Source organism: Rhinatrema bivittatum, chromosome 3 (assembly GCF_901001135.1).
Source record: "Rhinatrema bivittatum chromosome 3, aRhiBiv1.1, whole genome shotgun sequence".
In the NCBI taxonomy this organism is placed as follows: domain Eukaryota; kingdom Metazoa; phylum Chordata; class Amphibia; order Gymnophiona; family Rhinatrematidae; genus Rhinatrema; species Rhinatrema bivittatum.
The window spans coordinates 472612094-472627610 of NC_042617.1; the positions used below are offsets into that span (position 1 = coordinate 472612094).

The 15517-nt window shown below is 45.3% G+C and overlaps 1 protein-coding gene across 1 annotated transcript in view; it reads left to right on the forward strand.

Annotated features, from left to right (window-relative positions):
- The first annotated feature begins 9321 nt into the window (after nucleotides 1-9321).
- LOC115088833 (b(0,+)-type amino acid transporter 1-like) overlaps nucleotides 9322-15517 on the forward strand; it is a 72677-nt gene continuing 66481 nt past the window's right edge. The window contains exon 1 of the mRNA XM_029597022.1: nucleotides 9322-10059. Within this exon, the coding sequence (XP_029452882.1) occupies nucleotides 9373-10059 (687 nt within the window). The 5' untranslated portion in view covers nucleotides 9322-9372. The remainder of the gene's footprint in view (nucleotides 10060-15517) is intronic.

Sequence of the window (15517 nt, forward strand, 5' to 3'; positions counted from 1 at the left end):
TAGGGCTGTTCAGCTTGGAGAAGAGACGGCTGAGGGGGCATATGATAGAGGTCTTTAAGATCATGAGAGGTCTTGAACGAGTAGATGTGACACGGTTATTTACACTTTCGAATAATAGAAGGACTAGGGGGCATTCCATGAAGTTAGCAAGTAACACATTTAAGACTAATCGGAGAAAATTCTTTTTCACTCAACGCACAATAAAGCTCTGGAATTTGTTGCCAGAGAAGGTAGTTAGTGCAGTTAGTGTAGCTGGGTTCAAAAAAGGTTTGGATAAGTTCTTGGAGGAGAAGTCCATTAATGGCTATTAATCAATTATACTTAGGGAATAGCCACTGCTATTAATTGCATCAGTAGCATGGGTTATTCTTAGTGTTTGGGTAATTGCCAGGTTCTTGTGGCCTGGTTTTTGGCCTCTGTTGGAAACAGGATGCTGGGCTTGATGGACCCTTGGTCTGTCCCAGCATGGCAATTTCTTATGTTCTTATGTTCTTAAAAGGGCCTCAACAATTAGGAGAAATGGTCAATAAACAATAGGATGAAATACAAAGATAAGTGAAGGTACCACATGTAGGAACGATAAAAGAAACATATAAAGGAAGTGGTAAGTCTTCAATGAGTCCCCTAACTGGCGAAGTATGTGTGTACTTCTCAGCCCACACAAACCAATTTCATAAACCAGCTTTTCAAAATCACCGTAAGGTTGCACGGGGTAAAATATATATAAAACACGATTTTGCATGTACTTTTCTTTGCGCTGGTAGCAGGTTTTTTGGAGGATGGAGTTGGGGCAGAGATGGCATTTAGATGCATACTTTCCATTTTCAAAAGTGTGCGTGTAAATGTGTGGCTCAGGAGGAGGGGCTACTTTGTGCATGTATGTCTGTGCACAGAACTGGGCCGGCCCAGGAATTTTCAAAACACATGCCAGATTTTAAGCACTTTAAAAATTCTGTCTAAAGTCTGTGGGTGCTTTGTATTTGCAGACTTCAGCTTTGCACAGGCTGCTGAAAACTAGCCTCTTGGTCAGAACTTGAAATCACATGAAATATGTGGTATCAGAACCACCACCATTATCTCAAGTTTGGCACAGATTAAAGGATCTGCAATAATTTGAATACAGTCAAAAGATTTGCTGGGATATCGTTTTGAAAAATCAGCTGGAATTTTATGAAGGAAGGGATGTGTGATGTGATTTCCTAAGCATTAACACCAATGATGGATGAGTAGTTGATAATCAATGTATGTGGGAGAGCTTGTGAGCCATCTGATCCTTGTCCATCATAGCATATCTAACCTTACCCACAGACAGTTGGGTTCATGCCACATCCTACAAAACTCTTTGGCCTTTTCCACCTTTCAAATGACTCCACAACATGTCTGTGATTAGAGCCACTTGTCAATAATATGTGCTCTGTGGCCCGATGTGCCTTATAATGTGGAGGCTATGTTTGTTTGTATTCAATTATTAAATTCTTCGTATCTGTATTGTTCATGAGAGACTAGATGGCACTTACATATGTTGTTATTAAAATACTATATTTAAGTCAATATAGTAACAGAGTAAGAATGTATGTACGAGCAGAAAAAGATCAATTGGCCCATCCAATCTGCAAAACATATAGCCCAACTGCCAACCATAGAGTGTGATCTCTAATAAGGATAAAACGTCTTATCCAAAACTGTATTTTTTGTCTTCCTCCTTTGTACTCTACCCTTTTCGGAAAATGAGCATGCAAAATCCCCTATTTAGTTCACTCCCAGCACCCGTCCCCAAGTCTAACCACAAAGCTTGTAAGAATCTAAATAGCTACTAATACTAGAGTGTCTGTTGCTTAAACATCCAGCCTCCTAGGACCCCATGCCCTTTCCAGGTAGTTCCCCACCACCCACCAACTCACCATACTGACATAATTGGCATTTGAGCCTGCAGTCTACCAGACTGATCCAGCCACATGGTTGACTGGGTTTCTACTAGGACTTATAGTTATTATTATACTTGAAGCCTGATAGACCCACTCAGTTCCAAGATAAATACATCATTGCAGCCTGTTAGACAGGCTGCAATGTGATTGCCTCTCCCCACTCCAGGCCCCGGGAACCGCCATGTTTCTGGCCTTTTAGGCCGCATGGCAGCGGCGTCTCCACAAGGGAGACACCGCCGAGACCCGTTGCTGACTCTGCCCCCTCGGAGGCACGCGCATGCGCGAGGAACGTCAATTTAAAGGTCCAGCACCCGGAAGTGCTGGACAGCCCCCAAGCTGAAGTCAGACGCCGGCAAAGTATTTAAGCCGGCGTCTGCCTGCATGGAGCTGCCTTGCAATGAGGTCTCTCTTCTGAGTGTTATATTGGGTTATATTGTATCATTCACTGGGTTTCAAATGCGATCACCAACTGGCCACGTCCCACGGGAGTGAAGGCCTTGCAGCAGTTCCTTGGATTTGCGAACTTTTATAGACATTTTATTCCTCACTATTCTTTGAAGGTATCACCGCTTACCGCTTTAACTCGAAAAGGAGGAGATGCTAAAGAATGGCCGGAAGCGGCTTGTCGATCCTTTGAGGAGTTAAAACAGGCCTTTTTGATGGACACTTGTTTGTACCACCCAGACCCACAACGCCCTTTTGTCGTAGAAGTGGATGCGTCCAGCATTGCCATGGGAGCAATACTTAGCCAACACTCCGACTTGGGCCAGTTTCTCCCATGCTCCTACTTCTCTAGAAAATTTTCCCCAGCCGAATGCAATTACAGCATCGGGGACAAGGAACTCCTGGCGATCAAGTTAGCCTTCAAAGAATGGAGACAATGGCTTGAGGGTGCGATTTATCCAGTCACCGTATACACCGACCACAAGAACCTAGAATTCCTGTGTGAAGCACAATGACTAAACCCCAGATAAGCCAGGTGGTCTCTCTTTTTTAATCGATTCAACTTTATTCTTCGCTATCGCCCAGCAGCAAAAAATGTACGTGCTGATGCTCTGTCTTGAACTTCAGAGATAGAGGAGGAGGAGGAGCATCCTCAATACATCATAGACCCAGCCAAGATTCACCTGGCAGCAGTATCCATAAGTTCACAAGAGAGAACAGTAGTTCCCAAATGTCTCCGGAAGAGGGTTCTCAGCTGGGCTCACGATTCCTTGTCTGGGGTCATGCCAGTTGAGACAGGACGCTGGATTTACTAAACTGCTACTACTGGTGGCCAAATGTACGACGAGACATCTTTACCTATGTGAGTTTCTGTCCCACATGTGCCAAACAGAAACCACGAATTGAACAGCCATGGGGGTTATTGCAGCCACTGCCAGTCCCCACCGAACCTTGGACTCATATAGCTACAGACTTTGTGGTTGATTTACCCTCTTCCAATGGCAAGACAGTCATCTGGGTCACGGTGGACCGTTTTTCTAAAATGGCTCATTTCGTGCCACTAGCCAAATAGACATCTGCACCAGAGCTGGCACTACTGTTTGCTCAACATATCTTCTGCATTCATGGACTCCCGCAAGACATTGTCTCGGATCGAGGCCCACAGTTTACGGCTCGATATTGCAAGGCATTATGCAAAAAATTTGAAGTACAACTCAGTTTCTCCAAAGCATTTCATCCGCAAAGCAACGGGCAAACAGAACAGATGAACTGCTTCCTAAAGACATTCCTTCAGGCTTTTGTTAACGGGCAACTGGGTAGAATTGTTACCCTGGGCTGAGTTTTCCTACAACAATAAGATTCACTCTGCTACTGGGAAATCCACTTTTCAAGCAGTGTACGGAAAACAACTTAAGCCACCTTTACCCCTGCCTGTGTCCGTACCGTCACCAGCAGCCCAAGTGTCGGCTCAGCAGTTATATGGACTCTGGAATTCCATCCAAGATAAGCTCACTGCTGCGGCCAGGACAGCCAAAAGACATGCCGACCGACATCATTGGCCAGCACCCGTATTTCTCCCAGGAGATCGAGTCTGGCTCAGCACCAAGAATATCCCCCTCAGGCTGCCTTCTAGGAGACTAGCGCCTAAATATTGTGGACCATTCCGAATGGCAGAACGCATTGGGATGGTATCCTATTGCTTACGCTTGCCTACCACGCTATGCATCCACAACGTATTCCATGTCTCCCTCCTTAAACCGCTAGTCTTCTCCCGATTTCATCGACATCCTCCGGATGAAGCGGTTTCATCTACTACCGAGGATCCCACATACCAGGTTCGGGAGGTCCTCAACGTTCGTTTCTTCAGCCGTCGATGGGAGTACTTGCTGGCTTGGGAGGGCTGTGGTGCTGAAGACAACACCTGGGAGCCTGCTCGCAACATCCTGGACAAATCTCTCTTGCGGAAATTCCACTTGGCTCATCCTAGTAAACCGCGTAAGGGAGGGGGTACTATTGCGGTCCCGGTTGCTAGACTAGTCTACTGTCTAGGAACGTCAATTTAAAGGTCCAGCACCCGGAAGTGCTGGACAGTCCCCAAGCTGACGTCAGATGCCAGCAAAGTATTTAAGCCGGCGTCTGCCTGCATGGAGCTGCCTTGCAACGAGGTCTCTCTTCTGAGTGTCTAGTTGCGTTCCACTTGCATTCCTGCTGATCCTGACTCCGCTGTGATGAGTGAAATTCATCTTCTTCTTGGCTCTTGATGATCACAGGTCCCTCTTACATGAATGGAACCTCTCTCATTAGATTGAAGAATAAAATTAAACAAGCTTAACTGAGTCCCAAGTTATTGGGCACTCCAAACTTAAACAAATTAATTTAAAGAGTAAAACATGGACAGGGAGGGTGGGAAGAAACTCACATCCAAACAAAAGATCTCCATGGAGGCTTGAGGTCAATTTATAGAAAAGTCAGAGAACAGCCAATACATACTGTCTCCTCAAAAACAAAAGGGAATCCACACAGCTATATGGTGATAAGAGCATAAGATATGCCATACTGGGTCAGACCAAGAGTCCATCCTGTTTCCAAAAGTGGCCAATCCAAGTCACAAGTACCTGGCAAGTACCTAAACATTATATAAATCACAAGCTACTATTGCTTATTAATTACCGTAATAGCAGTTGATGGATTTTTCCTCTAGGATTATGAATCAAAGGGCATCCATTGCTAGCTTCCATATGGGGGTGCTGCAAACCCATAAGGTCACTATTATATCTCTCCCCACACCAGTGGTACATTCTTCTAACTAACAAGATCATTCATCATATTGCGTTAGGGCCTCATCATGGGCGTTATATAACATAATGCACTCTATAATGCCAAAAATAACTAAACCTTTTTGGTGGGCATTATGCCCGAAACAGGATTTGTGATAAAAATCACAAATCCCATGAGAGAGAGAGAGAGAGAGAGAGAGAGCACCTCTCAGGAGGCACACATATTTAGTCACATTTTTATACCACTGTAAGAGGGGAAACTAGTAATTTGGAGTGAAGTTTTGCTGGAGGCCTAGGGTTTTGGGGGCAGTTTTACATGCAAGGTCAGAGGTATGAACAACATGGTAGACATCAATGAAGATTTGATGTGATTTGGAGTGATGAAATGTAAAGAAAGATGAGATTTGTACAATGTACTCTAGTTTACTTATATGAGAGCCTTATAAAGAATCTCTTCTCTCTCTCTCACAGCCCAAAAAGTGGTAAATAAGTACTGATGTGGTATCTTGAAAATTACCCTAAGCATGCCTCCCTTTTTTTTTTTTTTAATCTCGGGTGCTATTCCAGCAAAAATGATAAATCTAGGTCTAAATCCTAGTGGGGGCTAACATGATCTCTACACTTCATTAAATAAGGCCTTGAATGGGGTGATTTTTCAAAGCCATTTATATTAATAAAATCAGGTTTTATGTGTGTAAATGACTGTATTAAAATAGCCCAGGGTTCAGTGTGAATAAAAGTGCAGACCTAACTCTGTCATTCATACCTCAGAGAGGGGTTCCAATGGGGCAGAATTACAGTGAAGTTGGAATTTACAGGCATATTTTTTTCTTTTATAAAGTATGGGGCGGATTTTAAGATCCCTGCTCGCCTAAATCCGCCCAAATCCGGGCGGATTTAGGCGAGCAGGGCCCTGCTCGCCGGTGAGCCTATTTTACATAGGCTCACCGGCGCGCGCAGACCCCGGGACTCGCGTAAGTCCCGGGGTTCTCCGAGGGGGGCGTGTCGGGGGCGTGCCGGGGGGCAGGCCCGGTCGTCGCGGCGTTTAGGGGGCGTGTCGGCAGCATTTTGGGGGCGGGTCCGGGGGCGTGGTTACGGCCCGGGGCGGTCCGGGGGCATGGCCGCGCCCTCCGTACCCGCCCCCAGGTCGCGTCCCGGCGCGCTAGCGGCCCGCTGGTGCGCGGGGATTTACGCCTCCCTCTGGGAGGCGAAAATCCCCCGACAAAGGTAAGGATGGGGTTTAGACAGGGCTGGGCGGGTGGGTTAGGTAGGGGAAGGGAGGGGAAGGTGAGGGGAGGGCAAAAGAAAGTTCCCTCCGAGGCCGCTCCGATTTCGGAGCGGCCTCGGAGGGAACTCCGCGCGTATCTACTAAAATCCAGCGTACTTTTGCTTGTGCCTGATGCGCCAGCAAAAGTAGGCCAAATCGCGCGGTTTGCAAAACTACCCCTATGTGTGTAAGCATACACACGTAAGCCATCACTTCTGAAAAGGAGGTGTCGCTTTACATGTGTGAATGTTTGCACATATTCTGCCAATTACCAGAGGATTTTCAAAGCAAACTTAGGCGCATAAGTTCGCTTTGAAAATACTTGGTAAAGCCTGCATGTACAATGTGCACACAGACTTCTGGCATGTGGGGAGTATACAATTACACTCAATATTGGTAATTGCATAGTAATGCATTTGAGACACAAAAACAGGTAAGTACAATATAATATAATTTGATGGGCCTTCATATTGCGCTCGGGGGTGGACCCTTGTCCTGAAGCAGTAGAGAATGGCTCCCTGGTAGGGACCAGGAAGCACCTGCCCCCAGGGGGCAGATCACAGGAGGAGACAGAGGCTAGGATGAGTTTCACCACTGGAAGCCCGAGGTCCCCCCGGGTGGAGCCCTTAGGGACCCGGGTCGCTTGGACTTTGGTGGGCCTTGCAGGGTCTTCTGGAGAGATGATAGACAGACGTGCCCACAGACAGGAGAGGAGCGTGATCAGGTTCGAGACTGGAGGTCAGATGGAGCAAGGAGGACCAGAACAGCATAGGCGATGACAAGGCTAGGGACAGAGCCAGAATCAGGAGACACAGTCAATCAGGCAGAGGTCAGAATCTGGGGGTCAGTCCGAGGAGTGGTCAACAAAGCAGAAGTCAGGTTCCGGAGGTCAGACGAGGTCACAGGCAGGCCGAGGTCAGAAGGCAGGTAGCAGGCAGAGTAGTCAAGAAGCAAGCTGAGGTCAGAAGGCAGGCAGCAGGCAGGAGGGTCGAGGAATAGGCCGAGGTCAGTACTAGTGAGACAGTCCGGAGGTACTACCTAGGGAAATGACGGATGAACACAGCAACAAGAGGACACTGGAACGGAAGGATGCAGGAACAAGACTGGAACAAGGCTGGAACAGAAGGATCCTGGAATGAGACTGGAACAAGGCTCAGAACTCAGTGACAATCTAGCACAATACTAACCCGATTGCCAAGGCAAGGAAGTGCAGGCAGGGACTTCCTTATATCAAGGATTCAATCAGGGCGCACCACGGAGCTAAGACCCGCTCCTGGCCCTACAAGAGGCTGGGCGGTCCGTGCGTGCATGCATATGGGCGTGACCAACGCAATGGAAGGCGCCGAACTCCGACGTGAGGTCTGGTGCGCAGTGGAAGGCCCGGTGACTACCGCCACAGGAAGCTGAGGCCTGGAAGAGCTTGCAGCTGCTGCTAGGGAGGCCTGCCCGGAACCCACCGTGGAACCAGAGAGGTGAGCAGGCCCGTGCACAGGCCGGACGCGGACGGGGTGCACAACACTTCACTTACACTAATCAGGAAAAAGATCTGTGTATTTTACTTGATAACAAACTGAGAATGTGTGTGCAAAATGGCATTTTCTAAGAATAAGGGATGGTAAATTTGACTAGCTTCAAGGGAAGTGATTTTTTCACTAAGAATGGTAGAATATTTTGTCAGCAGACATAGTTATACCTGCAGCACTAGGGCCTTAAATATTAAGCTGCACTATTTTTAGTACACATCTTAAATTAGTTTAACAAATGAGCTAAAACATACTAAACTTGACTATGCATATTAAGACCCACTAATGTAGTCATAGTGTAAAAACAAAAAGCACAGGCCAGATCATTTTTAGCAAAGCTGTGCATGCAAAGCAGGTAGATAGTGGAATAATAAACTATATTGCCATTATTGCAATATTTATAAAACTGTTGAATTTATTACTTGAATAAATTTGCTGCTATCTTTGGAGGTATTATTTAACTGCAAGTGTGTTGACCTTGTACAATAGGGTTGGCACCTAGCAGTTAACTAATGATGAGTAGGGTATGGTTTGGCCTCCCTGCCAAAGAAAGGCCATCTCAGTACTCCCCAGATCATTCTGCTTTCCAATCTACTCAGCATCCCTGGCAACCCATTCACTGATTTCTCCATCGGCAATCTAATCCCTCTGATCTCTCTCCCTTTCCTAAACCTTTGGTAGTCTGATTTCTCCCTCCCTTCATCTCTCTGGTAACCTGATCCTTCAGTTCAAATCCCCCACCCTACGGAATAAGCCTTCAGTTTTCTACATCCCATCGCTGGCACCCACATTAGCCAAATTATGCCATTTAGAAACCTTTCATCTTCCACTTTTTCTTTACCAGGCAAGAGGAGAGGTCCTTGCCTCCTGCTGGCTTCATATGAGTTTCTATAATGGCTTCATGATTCACCTGTATGCATAAGGATATAGGCAGAATAATTACATATATTCAGAATACAGCTGTACTCTGCATATAATTATGTTAGTACATATGGTGCAAAATCCATTTTAGCACATGTGCTAAAGTTAAAAAATGACCCACACATTTCAGTATATAGGTCCCCTAAATCAACTGAAAAGTAAATTGTACGATGGGTATGATGATATGGGAGAGTGATTCTAAACTGAATGTTGTGTTTATGGTCAGAAAGAAACATTGTAGCAGAATTGCTTAGAGAAGCACAAAAGGCAGCAATCAATATACTACTGGTCGTCTTTGAACCTAACTATGTAACTATATAGCTATGTAATTATTAACTGAGCAGTTAAATAGTAGAATTGGTTTATATGGAAATGCCATGCTTGGTGAGGTCCTACAACAGTTCAAAAGCTGAATCTGAAGCTACTTTATCCCTAGAAGGAGTGCAACAATGAGGAGACAGAATAATGGGGAAACATCAAGCCCCTTTCCTATATTACTGAATGCAGATGGAAAAATGGAAAAATTAAGGCTGAAGCGTGATATTGGGCTTTTCAGTGCTGTGTCTTTAAATGTAGGCTTAATGATAGGCTCCGGAATATTCATGACTCCACAGAGGATTCTGAACCTGATGGGAAGTCCAGGAGGAAGCCTGTCAATCTGGGCTGCTGGAGGCGTGATGGCTATGCTGGGAGCTCTGTGTTATGCAGAACTTGGAACTATGATTAAGGACTCTGGGGGAGAATATATTTACCTTCTGAGAACTTTTGGCCCATTCCCAGCCTTCCTTTATATATTCTTAACTGTGTGTTTATTGAGTCCTACAAGCCAGGCAGCCATAGCTTTATCCTTTGCACAGTATGCAGTTGATCCTTTTTATCAAGGTTGTTCATCACCAGAAATAGTAGTTAAATGCACTGCTATTGTATGTATTATAGTTGTACTTTTTATTAATTGTTTAGGTGTTAAATTGGCAGTATTCATTATGAACATATTCATGGCCAGTAAAGTAATAGCTTTACTGGTCATTGCAATTCGTGGTGTAGGGTTATTGATAAATGGACAAACAGTTAATCTGCAGAATGCTTTTGAGGGTACAGTTATAGGATTTGGCCAAATTGGAATCGCTTTTTATCAAGTACTTTGGTCATATGGTGGATGGAGCAATGCTAATTTTGTGACAGAAGAACTCAAGAATCCAGAAGTAAGTGCTTGTTTTGCATTTAGTAATTAAGCAATACCATGAAACAAATTCACAGACATCACTTAGATAAATGGATATATTGAATAGGCCTCCTACATGTTTAAATTATTTTTATAGCAACACAAGATCATTCTAATGTCAAAAGTATTGTAAAAGTATTTATCTGTGTGAGATTTGAAGAATGCTAGCATAGAGAATTTAGAGAATAAAGTCAGATTTGGTGGAAAACTACTGTATATATACTTTTAACACAGGAGCCCAGTACTATGTCCTATTGTTATTAAGAATCTGCATGACAGAAAAGAGAGTTCATCTAGAAAACATCAATAATACTAGGTTGAAAGCAGTTGCAAGTACTCAGGAGAAAAGGATTACAGTTCAAAAGGGCCTCGACAATTAGGAGAAATGGTCAATAAACAATAGGATGAAATACAAAGACAAGTGAAGGTACCACATGTAGGAAGGATAAAAGAAACATATAAAGGAAGTGGTAAGTCTTCAATGAGTCCCCTTTTGACTCATTGAAGACTTACCACTAACTGGCGAAGTATGTGTGTACTTTTCAGCCCACACAAACCAATTTCATAAACCAGCTTTTCAAAATCACCGTAAGGTTGCACGGGGTAAAATATATATGAAACACAATTTTGCATGTACTTTTCCCTGCGCTTGTAGCAGGTTTTTTGGAGGATGGAGTTGGGGCAGAGATGGCATTTAGATGCATACTTTCCATTTTCAAAAGTGTGCGTGTAAATGTGTGGCTCAGGAGGAGGGGCTACTTTGTGCACGTATGTCTGGGCTCAGAACTGGGCCGGCCCAGGAATTTTCAAAACACATGCCAGATTTTAAGCACTTTAAAAATTCTGTCTAAAGTCTGTGGGTGCTTTGTATTTGCAGACTTCAGCTTTGCACAGGCTGCTGAAAACTAGCCTCTTGGTCAGATCTTGAAATCACTTGAAATACATGGTATCAGAACTACCGCCATTATCTCAAGGTCGGCACATGATAACAGATTAAAGCATTTGCAACAATTTGAACAGTCAAAAGATTTGATGGGATATCGTTTTGAAAAATCAATTGGAATTTTATGAAGGAAGTGTTGCTGTTCTGGCCGCAACCACCGCGGCCAGGCCCTTACATCCGGGTTCCCGGACCTGCTTCCGCTTCCAGATGCCTGGTTTGCGGCCTGTTTGGCGGCGTCTCCGCTGGGGCTGCACCGCTGCGAGGTCTCCCATGGACGCCCGGCTCCTAGGCACAAGCTCGCACCGCTTCTAGGCCGTTTCCCGCCAGTGGTGACTCCGCCCAACTCCTGACGTCAGACACCGTGGCCTTGATAAGCCGGCCACGGCCATCCAGTCTTTGCCTTGCAGCGGGTTAGCCTCCCGGTTTCCTGTTGCGCTGTGCCCCGGAGTGACTCGCTTTGCTTCGTCGCTCCGTTCCTGCTACAGTACCTGCCTGGTTCCTGCCTGCCTGCTACAGTACCTGCTTGGTTCCTGCCTGCCTGCTTCAGTGCCTGCTTGGTTCCCGCCTGCCTGCTACAGTACCTGGTTGGTTCCTGCTTGCCTGCTACAGTTCCTGCCTGGTTCCAGTACCCAAGTCTTGCTACAGTTCCTGCCTGGTTCCAGAACCCGAGCCCAGTTACAGTATTGCTGCTGTCCTAGTCTGATTCCAGTTACCTGTCCTGATCCACAGCCTGCCTAAGTCCCAGCGGTTGGGCTCCTATGGGCTCCTCCCGGGGGAGTACCAGCTTCCAGGGTGAAGAGCATCTATGTCCTGCCTGAACATCTGCCTCCCGGCCTGCTATTCATTAGAGACATTGACCACCTTTCCAAGTTTCCAGCAGGTCGGCCCAAGGGTCCACTAAACAGAGACTCCTATAACAGGAAGGGATGTGTGATGTGATTTCCTAAGCATTAACACCAATGATGGATGAGTAGTTGATAATCAATGTATGTGGGAGAGCTTGTGAGCCATCTGGTCCTTGTCCATCATAGCATATCTAACCTTACCCACAGACAGTTGGGTTCATGCCACATTCTACAAAACTCTTTGGCCTTTTCCACCTTTCAAATGACCCCACAACATGGCTGTGATTAGAGTCACTTGTCAATAATATGTGCTCTGTGGCCCGATATATGCCTTAAAATGTGGAGGCTATGTTTGTTTGTAGGGATGTGAATCGTGTCCTCGATCGTCTTAACGATCGATTTCGGCTGGGAGGGGGAGGGAATCGTATTGTTGCCGTTTGGGGGGGTAAAATATCGTGAAAAATCGTGAAAAAATCGTGAAAAATCAAAAAAACGTAAAATCGCAAAACCGGCACATTAAAACCCCCTAAAACCCACCCCCGACCCTTTAAATTAAATCTCCCACCCTCCCGAACCCCCCCCCCAAATGACTTAAATAACCTGCGGGTCCAGCGGCGGTCCGGAACGGCAGCGGTCCGGAACGGGCTCCTGCTACTGAATCTTGTTGTCTTCAGCCGGCGCCATTTTCCAAAATGGCGCCGAAAAATGGCGGCGGCCATAGACGAACACGATTGGACAGCAGGAGGTCCTTCCGGACCCCCGCTGGACTTTTGGCAAGTCTTGTGGGGGTCAGGAGGCCCCCCCCAAGCTGGCCAAAAGTTCCTGGAGGTCCAGCGGGGGTCAGGGAGCGATTTCCTGCCGCGAATTGTTTTCGTACGGAAAATGGCGCCGGCAGGAGATCGACTGCAGGAGGTCGTTCAGCGAGGCGCCGGAACCCTCGCTGAACGACCTCCTGCAGTCGATCTCCTGCCGGCGCCATTTTCCGTACGAAAACGATTCGCGGCGGGAAATCGCTTCCTGACCCCCGCTGGACCTCCAGGAACTTTTGGCCAGCTTGGGGGGGGCCTCCTGACCCCCACAAGACTTGCCAAAAGTCCAGCGGGGGTCCGGAAGGACCTCCTGCCGTCCAATCGTGTTCGTCTATGGCCACCGCCATTTTTCGGCGCCATTTTGGAAAATGGCGCCGGCTGAAGACAACAAGATTCAGTAGCAGGAGCCTGTTCCGGACCGCTGCCGTTCCGGACCGCCGCTGGACCCGCAGGTTATTTAAGTCATTGGGGGTGGGGGATTTAATTTAAAGGGTCGGGGGTGGGTTTTAGGGGGTTTTAGTGTGCCGGCTCACGATTCTAACGATTTATAACGATAAATCGTTAGAATCTCTATTGTATTGTGTTCCATAACGGTTTAAGACGATATTAAAATTATCGGACGATAATTTTAATCGTCCTAAAACGATTCACATCCCTATTTGTTTGTATTCAATTATTAAATTCTTTGTATCTGTATTGTTCATGAGAGACTAGATGGCACTTACATATGTTGTTATTAGGATACTATATTGAGTCAATTTAAGTCAATATAGTAACAGAGTAAGAATATATGTACGAGCAGAAAAAGATCAATTGGCCCATTCAATCTGCAAAACACATAGCCCAACTGCCAACCATAGAGTGTGATCTCTAATAAGGATAAAACGTCTTATCCAAAACAGTATTTGTTGTCTTCCTCCTTTGTACTCTACCCTCTTTGGAAAATGAGCATCCAAAATCCCCTATTTAGTTCACTCCCAGCACCCCTCCCCAAGTCTAACCACAAAGCTTGTAAGAATCTAAATAGTTACTAATACTAGAGTGTCTGTTGCCTAAACATCCAGCCTCCTAGGACCCTATGCCCTTTCTAGTTAGTTCCCCACCACCCACCAACTCACCATACTGACATAATTGGCATTTTGAGCCTGCGGTCTACCAGACTGATCCAGCCACATGGTTGACTGGGTTTCTACTAGGACTTATAGTTATTATTATACTTGAAGCCTGACAGACCCACTCCAAGACACATACATCATTGCAGCCTGCTAGACAGGCTGCAATGTGATTGCCTGCATTTCTGCTGTAATTTCTAGTCATTACTGTATTCGCAGCTTGCCAGAGAGAGCCGGCTGCTAGTTAATTCTATCACCACAGCCTGCCAGACAGATCCAGTCATGGTGTTGCCTGTCTTTAATACTATAACTTCTAACATTTCATATTATTCACTTTGCCATTCATTCTGGCAGCCCCAATACTCGTTGAAATATTTGTATTAGGACATTTTTAACACATACCAGAAGGTTATGCTTCTACTATCTCTTCACTTTTTTTTAACAGCTTATCACATGACTTCTTGAAGTTATTACCATTTTTACCTCTGCCACCCACTTTTGTAGGGCATTCCTTGCATCCATGTCCCTTTCCATGAAAAAAAAATATTTTCCAATGTTGCTTTTGAGTTTACCCCTTCTACTTCTTACTTCTATAGTGCTATTTGATGTAAACAATATTGTAGAAAAACACATGAGACATAGTTCCTTCTCTGAAGAGCTTACTGTCTAATTAAGACAAATATACAAAGCAAAGAAGATTTAGGGAATTTTATTTATTAAGAAAATGGTTAAATCAATAGGTTGGGAGTGGTTAATTAGGGGTTAACATTTAAAGCAGCCTCACAAAGATGCATTTTAGACTAGATTTGATCAAGGCTAAAAAAAAAGAGCATATCGCATCGAGTCAGGAGGTGGCGACAGGGGAGAAGGGCTTAGATAAGAGTGATTTAACTGATGAATGGACTTCACAAGTAGGGGTATAGGGAGAGGTAGTGAGGAGATTTATATTGAAGGCTATTGTAGGTAAGCATGAGGAGCTTAAACTGTATGCTGAAATGGATAAGCAGCCAATGTAGTGACTCAGGAAGAGGTGTTATGTGGGTGTAGTGTCTTTGGTGAAAGTTAATTTATACAGCTGAATTTTGGATAGATAATAATGGAGAGAGATGGTTCACTGGGACACCTGTGAGAAGCAGATTCATTAGTCTAAGTTGAAGGTGATGAAAAAAAAACTAAGAGCTCTGGCAGTGTGTTCAGAAAGGAAGGAATAGATTTTGGTGATGTAATAGAGAAAAAACCCCAACACATTTTAGTAGTGTTTTGGTTATGTGTAGAGAAGAAGAGAGAGGAGTCATATGACACCTAATATTACAGGCTGAAGGGATTGGAGGATGAGAGTGTTATCCGCAGAAACAGAGAACGGGAGAAGAGGGGGAATTGGTTTAGGGGGAAATACAAGAAGTTCTATCTTGGCCATGTTAACATGGTGGTGGGACATCCAGGCAGCAATGTCAGACTGGATTATTGATTACATTTCTGGTGTACAGAGGCAGATCTGAGAATCTTCAGCATAAAATGGTATTGAAAGCTATAGGAGCAGATCAGAGCATGAAGGGAATTAGAATAGAGAGAGAAGAGGGCCCAGGACAGAGTTCTGAGGCACATCAAATGATAGTAGGATGGCAGTAGAGGAGAATTCACCAGAGAACACATTGAAAGTGCGATAGGAGAGGTAAAAAGAGGACTAAGCCAGGATGGAGTCTTGAAATTCAAAAAAGGATAGAGTATC